General features: G+C 41.2%; 1 protein-coding gene across 1 annotated transcript in view; it reads right to left on the minus strand.

The window, feature by feature from the left end:
* Positions 1-11,502, minus strand: part of LOC120796279 (inactive phospholipase D5-like) — a 61,776-nt gene extending 50,274 nt beyond the window's left edge. Inside the window, exon 1 of the mRNA XM_040138914.1 lies at positions 11,332-11,502. Coding sequence (XP_039994848.1) covers positions 11,332-11,502 — 171 coding nt within the window. The remainder of the gene's footprint in view (positions 1-11,331) is intronic.
* Between the last annotated feature and the right edge of the window lie 4,727 nt (positions 11,503-16,229).

A 16,229-nucleotide genomic window follows, 5' to 3' on the forward strand; every position in this document is an offset into this window, starting at 1 on the left:
ATAACACAGTCAGCTTGATATGTTTCCCGTTTGGCTGTTATAACGCAGACGGTTGCCTTTTGGGGGGAAAGGGCGGGATATGTGTCACGCAACCACCATGTTTGGCGTTACGGACTTTTCCATTCAAAATGCTTTAAGTGTTTTGTCTCCGCTCTTACGCCTCCGGTGCTACTGCTCATGTGAAACAAAAGTTGTATAAAGCCTTTTGTGGCTCCAGCGGGAGCTTTGTGAAAACTGCTTTATTTCTTCAAACATTGTCACTTGAGTCAGTAACGGTTTGAAAATGAACAAAAATCTGAAGGTGTGTCGGTTTCCAGACCCCTGCGGCTGCTCCTCAACTGTGCCTGAGGCTACATTGGCTGCTACCAGCATAACGAACCTGAATCTCAGACCAAACTGTTGGCAGCCGAGGTGCATTGTGGGTAATAGGTGCCAGGTTTTGATGTGGAGGAAGAATGTGTGTAACAGAAAATGCAAAATCTCTGGTTCTGCTGCAACAATTGAAATTATTTTCTTTTTTAAAAACTGTCCATCATGAGTCTAACAATGTTAATGGAGTTCAGTGCTAAATCGGTTGGAGTATTCCTTTACAGTGAGTCTATGTAACATGTTTCCAACAGTGATCAATGCTGCAACAAGTGGCATTCACAAGATGATGTTACATTTGCAAGATTCACTTGAGTGCGTTACTTTAAAAACATAATCATTAGGCAACCCTGTCTCCTAGAAATTCCATTATGAAATACACTGGAGTTGCTGGTAGGTGGCTGGGATGGACGGAGGGCATACAGCGCATACAACTGTGACACCAGAGGCCAGGGTTTGCATCTAAAGTCCTGTCTGTGGTTAGGTTTAGGCAACAAAAGCACTTTGGTTAAGATTAGGGGAAGGTTGTGGTTGCGGTTAGAAGCAAATAAAAACGTTGCGTCTCAATTCCCTGTGAGCTTTTTTCTGAATTAAAGGAAAACAAATACGTTGTCAGCGAACATCTTACTGATACGTTCAGTATCAACAGAGGCTATTTGCAACTTGCCAAACTGTGTTTCCTTCAAAACGTACAGTATGTAATTTCTTTTTGTTTCACTTTTGTGGTGAAACCATTGAAATTTTAAGGTGTGACATATTAACGTATTGAGTAACTGTAGCACGACTGGAGGAGACTCATAAAGAACGGAGCCCATTCTGTAATTTCATTTACACAGCAATATCCATCTAAAATTAGCTAACATTAGCTAACATTAGCCACCATAAGGCAGAGGGGTGGGTCATATACTTTAATAGCCCATAACAACTGTTTTAAACTTCCAGATTTCCCTGTAAACAGTGTGAGGGAGTTGACGATTCCTCGGTTGGCGATGCCTTCCATTTTTCAAAATCGATGAATGTACAGGCATCAAAACAAAAAACTGTTTTTACCTCGGCCAGTGCTAGCTGCGCACAACCACAAATAGCACGATTCCAGCAGTTTTGACCGTCACTTTCTCTGAAGTCTCAGTGAGAACAGGAAGTGTCAAAGGTGGATTCATAAACATAACTCTAAGAGGCTTTCAATCCTAAAGTATTAATCCCTAATGTAAAATTTGTCTGTTTGTCTGATGTATAATATACCGTATATCTGCATGAGTCGGTTGGAGCCTCTAAGGCATCTATATAAGCCGCAGGCCAGATTCATTGGTGATCACTGCTCCGCGGCTGATTAATGGGTTGATGTCAGAATGTCTGATTGGCTCAGCACCATTTCTACCTGCTGTGCCTGCCTCTGAACCCTGAAAGTCCTCTGTGTGTGTCTTTGCTCCACGTCAGACGAGATTTCATCCCAGTGGGGCGACTGGGTCATTACAGTAGCAAGGAAATGGATATGAATAAAAACATCAAGGAATATTTTACAGATACACAGTATGTATAGAAATGTGTAGCTATGATGGTTCCTGTTCCTCGAAAAAAAGACATTACGATATTTTCCGGATTTGTGTCAGTTGCTCTACACGCGCCAAAAGAACAAGTCCGGTGGTTTGTGTTTGTCACAGGCCTTAGTGATGCAGCATCAGCACACATCTCTGCCATCCATCACGCAGAGGTTGGGGAGTTTTTGTTTTCGTGTTGCAGTGCAGAACTGTGAGTTCCTGGCTGACCTGGCACTGCTCACCACAAAGGACAAGGGAGGCCTCACCCGGCCCCTTCTTCTACTGACAGTTTGCCGCGTGGTTCGGGTCATTTCGCAGCCGGTCTTCTGGTATCAGCTGTAGCTCCCCTTTGCCGTGGCAGGCGGTGGGGAGCTGTCAGATGCCGGGCTTCATGAAAGGTCAAGCTGCTTCTTCTCTCTGGTCATTGTCAGTGACCACTGTTAAAAGCCAGGCAGCACGCGGGTGTTTTTTTAACCCTTCAACATCCTGCTGTCCTCGGCTGAGATGTTCTTGAGCGATGTTCACTGAATTCGACAGCTTTACATTTTTGACATTTCAGGCATTTAACTGAAGCTGTGAAGCTCCAAAACAGCTCGGAATAAATGTGCGCATAACGTGTGTAGTACTTGCACAGTTTCTAAGGGATTTACTGTCAGAATGTGACAGCCTGGAAAAGAGCTGCACCAACAAACAACATCAGCTGTTTGATGTGAATTCACTACTTTGTACTAACAGAAGATCTACCTGCAACAGATGGTTTTTTATAACAAGGTGGTACGCCGGTGGCTTTAAAATGATCTCATTGAGGGATCGTGGGGGTGCGAAGACAAAATACAGACTCTAAACGGAGTGATGGGACAGGTGCCCACGTTTCAAAGTTGCTTAAGAATATTTCACGCTTTCTCTTGCACTCTTTCCTTGCATACTGTACTGACATATTGAATTTGTACATGAAACATATCAAGATCTAAAGAACCCCTCAGCTGCCCGTGAACTAGAATAAACCGATGGAGGCAAGCAGCCTGAGGAAGTGGGCACAAATACTGTCAGTAAATCCATTATCCAAATAAAGAAATGGTAAATGGACTGCGTTTAGCCAAAGCACTTTTACAGTTTGCCTGGAATTCTCCGACGCGTTCACACACTTGTGTCGGCAGAGCTACCATGCAAGGAACTGGCCTAAACACTGGGAGCAGTTTGGGGTTCACTGTCTTAATCAAAGACACCGCAACAATACAAGCATTTCAATACTCATATTCCCTGAATACCATGGATTCAGTTCAAATTCAAAATACACAAAAGTGATTCCTTTTGAGATTAAAGGTTACATTAGCTCACATTTTTCTGATTAATGGAGCAGACTACTAAAAGTTAGAGCAGGAAATGAAAAGATGGCTCCAGGGTTGGTCATGACAGGTCTCTCTGCTGCAGATTTAAAATCTTGTCTTGCAGCTCACATCCACTCAAGGTCTGGTTAGTATAGTGCTTCATTCACAATGAAAGAACCATTTGTGATAAAGGGGAATGTGCTTTTTTTTTAATGGCTAGTTTGTCTCTTGTGACAAAACACACATCTACTAGATGTATACCATATGCTGCTAAATTATTAACACCAATCTTTGGTATGCAGCAATTTTACCGTGAACGATGAGTGTTTTATAGGCAATACACGCTGTAAGCTGATGCTAATAACACTGCTCATTTCTGCTTTAGCTCTCCATTTCCAACCATGAAATGAAAGCGTTCGGAGTCATTTCAAGCACTCTAGGGATGACTCCACATCAGTTGATAAAGGGCATCCTGACAGCTGTTGTCAACACTGCTGGAATACTTATTGTACTGTATAAAACAGGATCTAGAGCCGTGAAGCATCATAAAGAGGTCATTATTCTTTAACACCTGGTATGATCGCAGTTACACAGCTTCTTCACGAAGAGCATTTCTTTCAGCATATACAGTGTACATTGTATTTATTGATGGAGGCTGTCAGAATGGGGACTTGTGACCTAGAAAATGTGACATGTCTTGTCTCAATGAGCTGACCACGAGGGCAGTGTTATACAGGTGTTTAAAGAAGATAGTTAAAAGAGTCTTTGAAATTTCAGCTGAGATTGACTGAGTCATTAGCTTAAGCCCCTCACACAGAAAATGAGACACATCAAAATGTGTTTCTGTCTCTCAGTTGTTTTATGGCAAACGGGAATCACACTAGTGGCAGCTAAAAATGAAACCTCACCTTGCTGATGTTCCATCTTGACTGATTAGCGTTAAGAGGTGTTGTTGGGTATATTTTTGAACTCTGGAGAGAACCGGGTCGTCTATTCCCCTGCTTCCAGTCTTTGAGCTGCTAAGATTCCCTGACCTGACTGCTTTTCAGAAACCACCACATTGTCAGCACAAACTTTGAAACCAAACACACACCAACACACAGGTGTTAGAGAAGTGATAAACGAAGAAAGGATCCCTGCTAGCACATACATAGATATTTCCCTTCAATAATGCTTGAGCCGCAAGCCAGAGCTTTATTTTTGTATCTGCTTCACTGAAAATTTCTGAACCATGAGAATGTACTTTGCTTCCAATTTTACAACTACGAGCAGTGAATTGTTTGCCAGTGAAATTCAATACAAATCATTTCTACAAATTTAGTTATTAGGGAGGGGTGGAAGGATATATTAAACTGGATTATGAGATGCCAATGTGAAAGTTTCCTATTTAATTGAAATTCTGAGCTGAATGCTGCAAGTGTTTAAAGAGGCAAAAGGCTTCTTTATAAGAGATGCAGAGAAGGTCCACACGCATATTTATGCCACTGTTAAAATCCCTCTGACCTTCTGATGACATATGGATTTCATAAATAAGTGAGCGCCCCACGATCCCACTCAGGTAACACTTCTTCAACTGTTATAACTTGTCTTTTCCCAAAGACTTCACACAGAAACCGAGTCCGATGAGTTTCAGCCAATTGCCTAATCAGTGCACCTCATTACAAAACATGGGTATGGCTTCCAGTGCACTTTCACCATTAATCTGTATCAGCATGGGGCTGATAAATGTGTGTGTGTGTGTGTGTGTGGTGGGTGCAAAAAAAAAAAAAACACGTGTGTGTGTGTGTCTGTGTGTGTGTGTGTGTGTGTGTGTGTGTGTGTGTGTGTGTGTGTGTGTGTGTGTGTGTGAGAGAGAGACACAGGTAACATGGTCTGGGATGCCACACAGCAAAGAAACCCATCAAGGAAAAAAGAAAAAAAAAAACCTGCCGATTAGAGTAAATGAGACGCCTGACATGCCAGCATGCTTCACACCCTTGAATCCTGAACAGACATTCAGTTAGTTAGCATTGAATCTGATAGTGTGCATGATCATTGTATGTATAACACACACCTGCACATGCACAGACGGCGCAACAGTCAGATCTTTGCTCAGAGACACACAAAAACTTGCAGTCACAATCTTCTCGCACAAAACTCTTCCTCTAGTTGTACAAGTATGGTTTTTTTTTCACATTAGGCAATAGCTCCCTCTACTGTTCTGAAGGTGTAAATGTTATAGCTCCAATCCCTGCACTTCAAATTATTGTTTGGATTTACAGTGTACTGTGTGCTAGATGGGAATTTATACACTAATCTTTCATAAATCCTCTGTGCACAACATGAATAACAAAAGCATGTTCTAATCTCATTTCGACTAAACAAAGGCTTTATAAATGTGCAAATGATGTTATCTAAATCACTGTTTCACCATGACAGCAATAGTCAACAAATAGGATGCTACTTTATTCATTTATGTGTATAGTAATAATTAACACCCTCACAAATTACATTTACTCTGGTATTATAGTTGAGTACACATTTAAGGTATCTGTACTTGAGTATTTCCATTTTATGCTACTTTATACCTCAATTCCATTGCATTTCCGACAGAAAATATTGTACTTTTTACTCTACTGAATTGATCTGAATGCTGTAATTACTAGTTACCTTTCAGATTAAGGATTTACATAAAACATGATGAACTTAGCTTTACATTACAGTACGACTATCCAAACCTGAGACCTATATAAAATCGTTTAAATAAGATCCATCTGGAACAGTTACAACGTTTCAATGCTGTTCACACATTAAAGAAGTATTCCAGCAATTTAATCTGTCACTTCCATAAAGTTGGGGGGCTTTTGAGAGACATATGGGGAAAAAAAAAGAAGGGTCAAAACTGAAGCAGCAGAGGCCGAGATATCCTGAGTTTTCATAAGTAATGTTAATATATACATTATATATGCATATAGAGTATACACGTATATACTTTACAATATATACATTATATAATATACATAATATATAACATTGCACTCTTAAAGGAGCCCTTATGCATAATTATTACTTTCTCTTGATATTTAAGTGAATTTTGGTGATAATACTTATGTACTTCTATGTAAGTAAAGTTTTGCAGTTTTTCTGCTGAAGGATCCTCGTAGCTTGTGTAGGAAAACAAAATCTTAATATGTAGAATATGGCCCCTGCAGGCACTGAAGCGTGTCTTCTTTCATTTTACTGTCTTTCTCTCTACTATCTACTGCACAGAGAGAGGCTCCTGGGTAATGGGTATGAGAATACATCCTTAATTAACCAGTCATCCTCTTCTCAAAAACATATTTGTGAGACAGTGATTTTTTTTCTTTTTCTTTTTTTTTTTTTTTTGCTTTATGTCTGAGTTGATCTGCTGACAGACAGTTACAGCACAAATCTCAAAGTGAGTTTTTCCCGCTGATGAATAACTGTCAACCCACCAATTAATAAATGAAAGCTATAGAGAAGTCTGAAAACATGTCCATCTTTAACTGAAAAAGTCAGATCTGTGCTGCTTTGAAAATGAGAGAAAAAGCACAATGTCTTTACTAAATAATGGGTGTGAACAGTAGCCAACAGGGCTTTTTTCAGCTTGGAGGAAATGCTCTCAGAAGCAGCATTAATGAGGCTCTGGTTCGTTCATGGAGTAATCACGCTTTACCAAAAGGGATTTGTAGGGATTAAATGTGATGATAGGAAATCTTTTAGGATTATCCAGAGTTTCACATCCCCCCAAAAAACTCATCACTACGTTTTTGTGAATCTGTTAATGTCTGTATATCTGCCATTAATTATAGTGAGTTAAAGATTTAAAGGACTATTTCTTCAATACAATGAAGTTCCTATGAAAACAGCTGACAGTGTTTTCTGTAGATCCTCTGGCAATGGGAAACGGTTTCTGCTAAGAAATTTTGCTTTCAAATTTTTTCAAATGTAATATTTACAATTACAAATTACACATTACAAATGAAATCCCATTCACTTCCAGTAGGGTATATGCCATGAGAAGATATAAATTTGTCAGCTTTAGAAATTCTGCCCTACCGTCTACACCATTGCTTCCGAAACTTTCTGTCCATCTCTAACTGGAAAAGTCAGATCTGTGCTGCTTTGAAAATTTTTTCTGCTTCCGCCCTATGGAAGCAGAAAAAATGCACCCCCTTCCCAGCACTTCAATTGATTGATTTTTTTATCAACTGATATCAATACCAAACAAGGAGCAACAGGAGTCAAGGAGAATCTCTTTAAAATCATATTTACCAAAAATGGGAACCGCATGTTTATTTTTATGCAGGATTCTCATGATTCTGATTCTGAAATGCAAGTGAAAAATGCAAGATAAACTTGGTTTTTTACACAAGAAAAGACGCAAGGTTTTCTTGCTACACTGACAGTAAATAGCGAGACAGGCTTTTTTAGGCATGTTTTAGATTTGATTGTCTGTGTCTGATCACCTGTTTGAAGACTATGGGCATCTTGTACTTTCCATGTCATTTTATAAATCTTGCTAACCGGAATCTAGCCTTGCAGCATCAGATTACTATATCTTACAAATAGCTAATCCTCAGCAATGCACGAATGCTTTTTGATTCAGTCTGAACTGAGTAACTTCCTCCTTCGCGGTCTTCATCATCATGATCCCCAGTCTCCAGCTTCATGAGATAACAGAGGAAATAAACCTCTTAGACCAGCTTGTCCTGTGGAGAGAAAGCGTCAGGGCCTTAAATTTTCTGACTAATATTACTATGACTTGGGTCTATACATCGGCACAGTCACCATGAAATTGAAAATGCAATCAGCTTGGGGAGCCAGCTCCACGTTGGCCTGCCAACCCCTTAAAATTATCTGGGAGGTTTCACCATCTTTGATCCAGAGTTAGCCTCCCAGCCTGGCTGTCAGCTGCTGCCTCATCTGCCTCCATCTAAGTCCATCTGAAGAGCATGCAGTGAACACACATTAGCTCCAATAACTACTTCAATAAAAACTTGAAATGGAAATTGAATACTTACCTCAGTGTAATGTGAAACCAAGCATGTAAAAAATAAGCTGTCATTAGTGACTGAAAAGTACAGAACAGTGCTAACATAAAGTAAATGTATCCATACAGCCATTAACCAGATTCCTAATGGTATTAAATTCCCTTTGATGCACTTAAATAGTTTTAGAAAAGCAAGTGCAGAAACCAAACTGCACGTGAGCTGAAATGAATCAGTCCGCACGGGTTCATGTAACGGGAAAGAGAAGGGAGTAAAAGAAAATATACACGGGTGGCTACTGGCTAATAATTCTAACAGCATGTCCCACCAGAACGTTGGCGCTCCACTGTCTGTTAAAAGGCTCCTATAGACTGTGCAATAACAATACTCTTACAGGTTCATTGCATCTTAGACTGCGTGACGTGGGTCTAATAAAGTCAGTTCTGAGGCATTTCAGATGCCTGTTGTGTCTAAGATACAACAAGAAACAGATGCGAGCAGGGTGTCATCCATTTGCGCCGCTCTCAGGTTTTGAAAATGTAGCAAAATAGTCACGTCATATTCAGATTGGTTGGCTTTTAAAACGTATGACAGTCCTAAATTTCTGACACCGGCAGATTGTGACGCCGCCTGTCCCTGGGAGCCGTCTCACAGATCCGAGACCACTTTTTCTGACTGGCGACCAAAGATGTTCACCAAGTTTCTCTCACATTTTGTCAACCTTGGTCTGGGGACAACCCAAAATCAGTATTTGCAAATGGACCTTAAGTAAGGCTCATGCTCTTATGTTTTATATACTGATGCCTAAATAATTCACGCTCTAGCCGCTCACCCATGACCCATGTGAGGTTAGAGACATGTTTGAACTCGTGACTTGAATCACACTGCAGTGACGGTGGAACTCAATTTGCCTGAAGCACCCTGGATCCAACTTCTTATCTCATTCTCCTCCTACTCACTCCCCATTTATCAGCGGTGTCAGCAGGGTAACTCTTGCACTTTCTTTACATGTATATCCGAGCTGCATCTGTTGAAGAAAATTCCATTACATAATAGAGGTCATTCATGAGTAGAATGTCTGTGTGTTTGTGTGTGTGTGTGTGTGTGTGTGTGTGTGTGTGTGTGTGTGTGTGTGTGTGTGTGTGTGTGTGTGTGTGTTTGTTTGTGGGTGTCTGCATCTGTCTATGTGTGTGGGTGCCTAGGGCTTGGTTTGGTGTGGAGTTAAACTGCAAAAAAATTCCTTGTCTGTTCAGCGACTGCTGCAGGCTTGTCTGATAAACTAGCCTGTCTGTGTTTGTGTGTGTGGGGCCTGGTGTCTGCAAAAACACGCTTACAGTATGTGTGTGTGTGTGTTTAAGTGCCTGTGTGCACTTTACGTGTGTGTCTGTGTGTAGGTCTGCAGAAAGGGGACAGGCTGATTCATCATCTTAGCTGGTTATGCAGACAGGCTTAGAAAGCAGCTCTCTGGACGTTCTCTCTCTGTTCCCCACCAGCATCAAATATTCAACACGCACCTATTGTATTCCTTTCCCCAACACTAAATCTCTCCACCAAGAAACCCTCTGAATGCTAATACTGTTTATCTGGAAGCAGCGAATCTGCTGAGGACCTTATAACTCCTCTCGAATAGAAAACAAAAGTGACTGTTGAATGAACAAACGTGTGGAAGAAGGGTACAGTGTTACTGAGAGTAAACTGAAAAACAGCTTGGTCATCCAGCAATGAAAGGAGTTCTCCCACAACATGCAATATTTAGACACACAGACTGTATGTCCCATTCAGACAAGGGTTTACAGCTGAAGGTCCTCAACACAGTTCAAATGGGACATAACACATATACTCCATGGTGTGCTATCTTTCTTACAAGCATTCAATTTTTTTTTTTTTATAGGTTTTATTTTCTCCGTCATTTCAGTAATCATTTTGTCTATAAAATGACGGAATATAACGAAGAATAGCAGTTATAGTTTCCAGGAGAACAAGGTAATGAATTCAAATAGCTTGTTTTGCCCAATCACCGGTACAAAATTGAAGATATTAAATTCACAATGATTTGAAACAGAGAAGCTGCAAATCCTCGAAGTGGAGATACTGGAACCAGCAAATATTTGACATTTTTAGCTTGAAAAAAGACTGAAATAGATTATTCAAAATATTTGCAGATTAAATTTCTGTCAATAAAATTATTTGATTAATCTGCTAAGTGTTTCAGCTCTACATACAATTCTGAATATTATCTCTGTATTATGGCCCCAAAAATGCTCACAGCCCCATCATCAATCCATACATTAGCTATACCGCTTAACCTTTGAGGGTTTTGGGGGGGGGGCGGAGATAATCCCAGTTGACATGGGGCGAGAGGCGGGTTACACGCTGGACAGGCTGCCGGTCTATCACAGGGCCAACAGCCCCATCTTTTTTTTTTTTTATGTCAGAACTTTTATTTTGTCCATCAGTTGGTTTGTATCTAAACCAAGCCCCGGCTTCAAGAACTTGCATACGGCATGTGTTTCATTTTCTTCTAAATACCTTATAGGCCCAATATCCAAGCCTTACAGTCACCATAACCAACTTCCTTTCAGATATTATCATATTTGAATGCCAACAACTCTAAAGCTATCAGTATGATCTAAGAGTTACAATTAAAGACTGCCAGACATCCTTGTACAAACATACTTCTCTGCTAATTTATCCAGATGTTCATGGTGTAACGTTCTCATTCCCTGATAAAAACAGGCCTTAGTAAAAAACATGCTGCAATGGATGCTCACAAATAAGTATTTTAGTTGCATGTGTGCAACATTTTGTGTACAAATCTTACAACATAACATGTTTTGGCTAATACAACTTAACCTCTACAGGATATTTGCTGAATAGTGTTGGCTTCTTCATTTCATTTCATTCCATTTCAATTCATTTGGTCCTATTGCACTTCCCTTTTACTTAAAGGATTTAATATTTTGTCGCAAACAAATTTGCATCTTTTGAATATTCATACTTTAACTGAATGACTCAGGGCCCAACACGTTAGCTCCTTGCATTTTGTCTCAGCACTTCAGCCTCCTTCCATCTGTTTCTCAGACCCCGGCTCCAGTATCGAGTACTTACGTGTTCCAGTTTGTCCCTCCTGCGAAGCCAGACGCTGGCGGAGTAGTCCTGCTGCTGCACTGCTGTTATTATTGAACTGGCTGGAATCCCCTGAGCCAGGATGCCAAACCCTAACCCCTGACCCTTCAGGTCCTGGCCGACCATTGGCCCGCGGGTCCCCCGTAGGTCCATATGGCTAGTTAGTTGGGTGGATGCTGCAGTAGTCTTTCAGTCTTGATTAAAAAAAAATCAGTTAACTTGTTGATCTCCTGTTAATAGCTGAAGAAAACTCTTCCTTTTCGGGGTGCATTGTGTACATTTAGCTTGACTGCACCTTTTACTTTCTTTGTACATAGTGAAAAAATAAATACGCTCATACAATTTATACAGCAAAAGGTGATATTTTTCTCCCAAAGCAGTCTGCTGCAATCATTCAGCTCCAGTGGGTTGTTTTCTACGAGGATTTTAAGAATACAGAAGTAAATATCACAGAGCTTTCAATATTAGCCTTGCCCTCACCTCATTGTCTCAACAATTGGCTTAAACACACAAGATCAGAGTTTGAAGCTTTACATTCCTCAAATGCATCACCAGATAGCTTTCACTGTCATCATACCCCTGTGCCCATAAGGTAGGGGCATCCCTGTCTTCACCCGTATTGGCAAATGTCCACAGGCTGTAGTAGATCCTCCTCCAATATGCCTCCAGAAAGCAGGGCTTCACCACCTCATTATAGCTAATCACAGACCTGCTAGGCTCAGGGGCTCGAACGACTCCGATCGGGACTTCCACCGATTCAGGCATCACCAGTGTGGGAGTATATGTGTGAGGGAGAGGAGGAGAGAGGAGAAGGGAGGGGTAGAGAAAAAGTCAAAGAAAGAGGTAGAAATAGAGAGGGTACAGAGCGAGTTGTGCTGATGCTAATGCAGCATCACTGAGGAAGGAAAGACCCTCCTGTGTAACACCAGTGCCTCCGGACGACAGAGTAAGTGGACACACGCATACCTGCATCTCTCCATGGCTCTTCCTTTCACATTATCACTCTTTTTCTCATTCACGTTCCTCTTTGCAACCCCTCGACTCCTCTTTTGGGACTCTCCCGTTTGTTCCAGACTTCCCTCTCACTATATTACTGTTTTCCTCGCTCTACATGCTGCCAGCTCTCTCCCCCATACACACTTGTTTGCTGCCTACACATAAAGTCACGTTCTCTCTTTTTTTTTTTCCACCACTCCTAACTCAATATTGATAAGGTTTTTTCCTGCCTCGTTCAGCTGTGTTGCTCTCTCCTTTGGCTCTGTCGACAGGGTGCTATATCTGGCTACACATATGCACCTCTGAGTACACACAAACACACACACACACACACTCTGGCACATCACAGCAGAGTGGTGCATTGAGGCTGCAGTACCTCTCTTCCCCTACCTTGACTCGCCTCAGGATGCCATAAAAGCAACAGAGCTTAAAAACTTTAATTGGCTTATAGCTAACACACGCACACACACACACACACACACACACACACACACACACACACACACACACACACACACACACACACCCACCCTGTTCTTACTTCTACTTACTGTTGTGGGGACATGTCATTGACATAATGCATTCCTAGCCCCTTACCCTAACCTTAGCCATCACAGCTGAATACCTAACCCTGAAACCAAGTCTTAACCCCTCAAACAGCCATTTAAACTTCTGGGGGGGTTCAGCTGTCGGACCCTACAAGTATAGTAAAACAAGCCCCCACACACACAGTCTGAATGTTGAAATCATTAGTGGCAAGCAGCCAGTGCATCTTAACTCTTTGAAATGGAAACAGTCCATTTTAATTTCAGGCCTTCATTCCCAGCTACTGCTGCTCAAATGCTTATCCTCCGCTTATTACACGGAAAAATATAATCGGCGTGCCAATTCTATGGAGAAAATACAAGAGAGAAATATAATGCCATATGGGGATTTGACGATTCAACAATGAATACTACTATGAGAGACAGGGAGGAAAAAGTGCATTCATGTGTTTTCTTGAAAAAGAGTGAAGTTACAACAGTAGCAGGAGAGTATTTGTCATCCAGAAAACACTTAAATATCCGACATACTGTACGTGTACAGGACATATCAACCAATAATGCTCTTTAGTTATCAGTACTTTGATCATCAGTGTAATAATCGGGGAATGTTGTGTTAGCAGTTAATGTACTATACAGGAGCATCAGCTGCTTATCCACGTCCGCCATGTCCCAGCACTGCAAAGCCAACTACCTGGACACTAAAAGTGTACAGGTGTTTGTAGCATATTTCGTCGTGTTTGCGTGTTGTTTACTAAACAGACAGATATACTAGTTATTCCACATTTTCCTTCCTCACTTGTGATACTAAGGATCACAGTATAACTCATCTTAGAGGATTCTACGGCAGAAAATCTTGTACTACTCATACGAATGATCCTGAGCTACAATTTACATGCAGTCTGTAAAAATTGTGTATTAGATCAATTTCCCCACAGTCAATACAATTTGACCTTTCCTTCTCTTATCTCTTAAGTCTTTCTCTACCTATTTCTAATTTTTTCAAGTGGCAGGTGATTTTTTTTTTTTTGGTGGCACCGTATTCCATCTCAACAACGCTGAGTCACGCACATTCGTGATTAAACTTACATCTCAAAAAATCTATAGGTCCTAGTGGAAGCAGAGTACACTGTATCAGTAGCCATCAGTGGCAACGCCAGCTGAATACTGAACACCGAGGTTAATGAGGGAACTTAACTGAACATGGGCCAATTCAGCCCACAAAAACACCGAGCCACGCTAAAAGGCTTTTAGGTTTAAGCCTGGAGCAATGCATCACATTATCTGGCAGACTTCAAAGGTGTCTGATTGATGAAAAGCTTTCAGTGATGCCAATGGACTGGTCCAACCAGACTGCAAACTAAAACAATGCTATATAAAAACAAATGCACTCTCAAATATTGCCTGCTACGCACACCACCGCACTTCAAGGCACCACAGCACGGCACAGTGCAGCACATTGAAGAGCACCACATTTTATACACAGGGATGGTCTTATCTATAACAAAACAACACAACATCCAACCCGATGCAGTGCAGCCAAACGCAGCGGAGCGGGGCAGAGCACAGTGTTGAAGCCTCAACATTCCTGAGGCAGGGCACAGGTTATGAAACTATAATTCAGTGCTTTAGACAAATGAGGCAGCAAGGGGCAATTTGTTCGCACACTCAGTGATAAAACCAATTAATAATATTTTCCTTCCAAGATACAAGTTGTTTTTTCATGCCTCCTTTCCTCAAACTCAGCTTAGCGCCACTTTTAATCTGCGCACAGGATTTGCCAGAGACTACAATGTGTAACCGCCTGCACTATCAAGGCCAGATAACTGCACAACTAGAAAACAAATCCCCATCACAAAAGGTACGCTGATGACAACATGACACAAACTGAAGAAAGCTAAAGTGACACAGTTCAGATGCTTTTAGCATTTTTGTCACAGTCACTGTGTTTTTGTAAAGCGGGAAGCCACCTGTATATGTCTCGAGACGCTTAAAAAAAGTGTGTGGCATCCCATATGAGAAACATATCAGTAGGAACAGATCAATCAACATAGCTTCAACAGTAATTGGGTATGTGTAAGTACTAAGTGTCTATCTAACTACTTTATATGAAGCTGCTGAGGCTGACATTACAGAATTCATGGGCTCATCACTGAGATCCGTGTCGTACTCAAGGTTGCTCATTAAAACCTCGTTCCTCTCCCGTTTCAGGTAGACACTCGGTCGACGGAGTGTGCGTCGTGACTCTCCTGCTCTACTGTCTATAACAAAAATCATTTTAGACGACAGTGAAATGTACCCGTTGCACTGACTATGCAGGAAATTTTGAAGTGCTCCTCAAAGCCTGCTGCAGAAAAAAAACAACAACCACCAAACCAAAAAAAAAAAAAAAACTGCTACTTTTATGTCCTGAAATTGCACAGGGCTTTCATTTCCCATCATTTGAATTGTAATCGCTATAACTAGACAAACAACCCTTGTATTGACATAAAACCCTTTTAATTATTTAAAAGTAAAGACTGAGATAGGCTTGTTGAATAATAGATGAAGCTTTAGTCACAAAGCTATAAGTTAATGTTTCGCTGTTCACTGAATATGAACAACTTTATGTTTACGTCACTGCTTATTTCAAGCATTCTGTGCCTCATGACATTACAACAGGCTGTCATCCTTCTTAACTCAAACCGACGGACCGAATGTACAGTAAATCTGTTGGCTGCCCCTGATCTTTATGGTATATGAATTCACATTAGCCAAAGGCACGTCACTGTGGTGACTGCACCGTGAGCTTCAATGACCTTCCCTTTACAGCCGTGTCCAAAGATTAGTCAGCCAAATATGCCTCAGCCAAAATCAATAACCCCCCTGAACCATCAACGAGCGCTGAAGATCAGAGACACCTTACCTCCATCACTCCTTCCGGCTCCTAAACAGCCGCAGACCAGTGTTCAGTCTCACGGAGAAGGAGCGTGCAGACTGTTAAACTCCAGCTTGACGAGACCATCAAACACTGTGCTCCATATCAGGTTGGTCCTGTGATAACCCTGAATAAGGAAAGGTTAATGGACTCTCTGTCTTGCCAAGTGTGCGGATTAAATACTTTTAAGACCCTCTAGAGTAACATAGTGCCGCAGAAGAAACCACCAAGTACCGTTCTAAAAAGTAATCAGTTGTTATGGCAAGATTAATCTGTTCAAATTAATCCACGGCAGAGACCTTTACTGTGCTGTCTTGCAGTTTCAGCCTCTCTGTCTCTTCCCATCCCTCCATCAGAGGGCAATCACTCTCTCGTTCTCTGTTAACTTTCTAACACTTCCTCTCTCCATCTTTCCCAATCTTTCT

This window comes from Xiphias gladius, chromosome 11 (assembly GCF_016859285.1).
Source record: "Xiphias gladius isolate SHS-SW01 ecotype Sanya breed wild chromosome 11, ASM1685928v1, whole genome shotgun sequence".
NCBI classification, from domain to species: Eukaryota; Metazoa; Chordata; class Actinopteri; order Istiophoriformes; family Xiphiidae; genus Xiphias; species Xiphias gladius.